We start from the raw sequence: 2,500 nt of genomic DNA, 5'->3' as shown, positions 1-2,500 counted from the left end.
AAGCGACTATCAACACAGACAGAGAACAAAAGCAAGCACCTAACCATTAAGGAGCTGTCTGTTACCACCATTATTATTATTATTATTATTATTATTATTATTATTATCATAATTATTAAAACCAAATGCACTTTCTCTGTTTTGTTCAGAGTTTTTGTGGTTTGCCTGTGATTTCGGCTGGATGGAAAATCCTTCTTACTGTGGGTGGAACCCGGAGACTGGCGGTGGAGCTGATTGGCTCATTCAGAGTAGCAGCAAGCCCATATATCACAAATTACCCAAACTGGGCCACTCAGGTAAGAATCTATTGGGTCATTCACCAGTCCGTCAAGTCATAGACAAGGCTAAAAAGGGATGTAGTCCGAACACCTTCACCTTCACAGGCCCTGCCCCTTCCTCGTCCTCATTAAAACCACACACAGTCACAGGCCACGCCCCTTCCTCTCTCTCATTAAAAACCACACGCAGTCACAGGCCACGCCCCTTCCTCGTCCTCATTAAAACCACACACAGTCACAGGCTCCGCCCCTTCCTCGTCCTCATTAAAACCAAACACAGTCACAGGCCACACCCCTTCCTCGTCCTCATTAAAAACCACACGCAGTCACAGGCCACGCCCCTTCCTCGCCCTCATTAAAACCACACAGTCACAGGCTACGCCTCTTCCTCTCTCCCATTAAAAACCACACGCAGTCACAGGCCACGCCCCTTCCTCGCCCTCATTAAAACCACACACAGTCACAGGCCACGCCCCTTCCTCGCCCTCATTAAAACCACACAGTCACAGTCCACGCCCCTTCCTCGCCCTCATTAAAAACCACACGCAGTCACAGGCCACGCCCCTTCCTCGCCCTCATTAAAACCACACAGTCACAGGCCACGCCCCTTCCTCGCCCTCATTAAAACCACACAGTCACAGGCCACGCCCCTTCCTCGCCCTCATTAAAACCACACAGTCACAGGCCACGCCCCTTCCTCTCTCTCATTAAAAACCACACGCAGTCACAGGCCACGCCCCTTCCTCTCTCTCATTAAAAACCACACGCAGTCACAGGCCACGCCCCTTCCTCGCCCTCATTAAAACCACACACAGTCACAGGCCACGCCCCTTCCTCGCCCTCATTAAAACCACACGCAGTCACAGTCCACGCCCCTTCCTTGCCCTCATTAAAACCACACACAGTCACAGTCCACGCCCCTTCCTCGCCCTCATTAAAACCACACACAGTCACAGTCTCCTTGCTTTTCCCACACCCTTTTCCCACAACCATTGTTGGTGTGTTTCTTGTTTGTTTGTTTGTTTGGTGTGTTGGTTTTCCATTGTAAATTCTATTTTGAACTAGCATGACTTTTAATAGGAGTGCATGTTGCATTAATCGCATAGATTAACGCATAAGAAATACATGAGAAAATAAATACACTGAGCAGTGAAAACATTAGTCGGATTCATTTTAAACATGTGCGTCTGTGTTCCACTGTTCCAGGCACAACGGGGACATACATGTACACAGCTCTGTCCTCTGACAGTCCACGCCGGGACAGTGGACTTGAGACAGAGACACAGAGAGAGAGAGGCAGGGCATGGCTAGTCAGCCCGCCAGTGACGGCACCAGACTCCGACCTCTGTCTCTCCTTCTGGTATCACCTCTCCGGAGAGTTCACAGGAGCGCTGCACATCAGACAGAGGAAAGAGGAGGAGGAGACAGAGGGAGGAGAGGGGATGGAGAGGGAGAAGGAGAGGAGTAAAGTCGAGACGCTCCTGTGGACTGTTGGAGGCCAGTGGAGTTCTCAGTGGAGGGAGGGAAGAGTCCTGATGCCAAGGGCAGACACACCCTACCAGGTGTGTGTGTGTGTGTGTGTGTGTGTGTGTGTGTGCGCACCTTGTATTGCTATGTTTCTGGGGACCAGTAAGTCCCCACTAAGATAAAATAATCTTGAAGAAGTGGCTGGTGGGAACCAAAATGCTGGTCCTCACTAGGAGAACAACATTCTTCTAAACTATATTGTTACTGATAACACAAAAAGTGTCAGAATATTTCTTTGGTTAAGGTTAAGGTTAAGGTTAGGGTTAGGGTTAGGGTTAGGGTAAGGGATAGGTTAGTGTTCTTTAGCTGCAGGGTAATGGGAATCAATGGGAAGTCCCCACTAGGACATGAATACGAACTCGTGTTTGTGTGTGTTAGAGAGACAGAGAAAGTTGATGACAACTCTGTAGATGATATTTCTCTGATAAACTGTACATTTGCAGGCTGGTTATATGTGTCTCCGTGTATGTGTGTGTGTACATGTGTGCGTGTGTGTGTGTGTGTGTCTGTCTGTGTGTGTGTGTGTGTGTCTGTGTGTGTGTGTGTCTGTGTGTGTGTGTCTGTGTGTGTGTGTGTGTGTGTGTGTGTGTCTGTCTGTGTGTGTGTGTCTGTCTGTGTGTGTGTGTCTGTGTGTGTGTGTGTGTGTGTGTGTGTGCGTGTGTGTGCGTGTGTGTGTGTCTGTCTGTGTGTGTGTC

At 49.0% G+C, this 2,500-nt stretch overlaps 1 protein-coding gene across 2 annotated transcripts in view; it reads left to right on the top strand.

The window, feature by feature from the left end:
- The window catches only part of nrp1b (neuropilin 1b), a 30,824-nt gene that overhangs the window by 26,638 nt on the left and 1,686 nt on the right, over positions 1-2,500 (top strand). For both annotated transcript variants that reach the window (XM_030775551.1, XM_030775550.1), the window contains 2 exons: positions 150-296; positions 1,485-1,840. In XM_030775551.1, the coding sequence (XP_030631411.1) occupies positions 150-296; positions 1,485-1,840 (503 nt within the window). The remainder of the gene's footprint in view (positions 1-149; positions 297-1,484; positions 1,841-2,500) is intronic.

Source organism: Chanos chanos, chromosome 5, assembly GCF_902362185.1.
Source record: "Chanos chanos chromosome 5, fChaCha1.1, whole genome shotgun sequence".
Classification (NCBI taxonomy): domain Eukaryota; kingdom Metazoa; phylum Chordata; class Actinopteri; order Gonorynchiformes; family Chanidae; genus Chanos; species Chanos chanos.
This window is presented reverse-complemented; position numbering and strand designations above follow the sequence as displayed.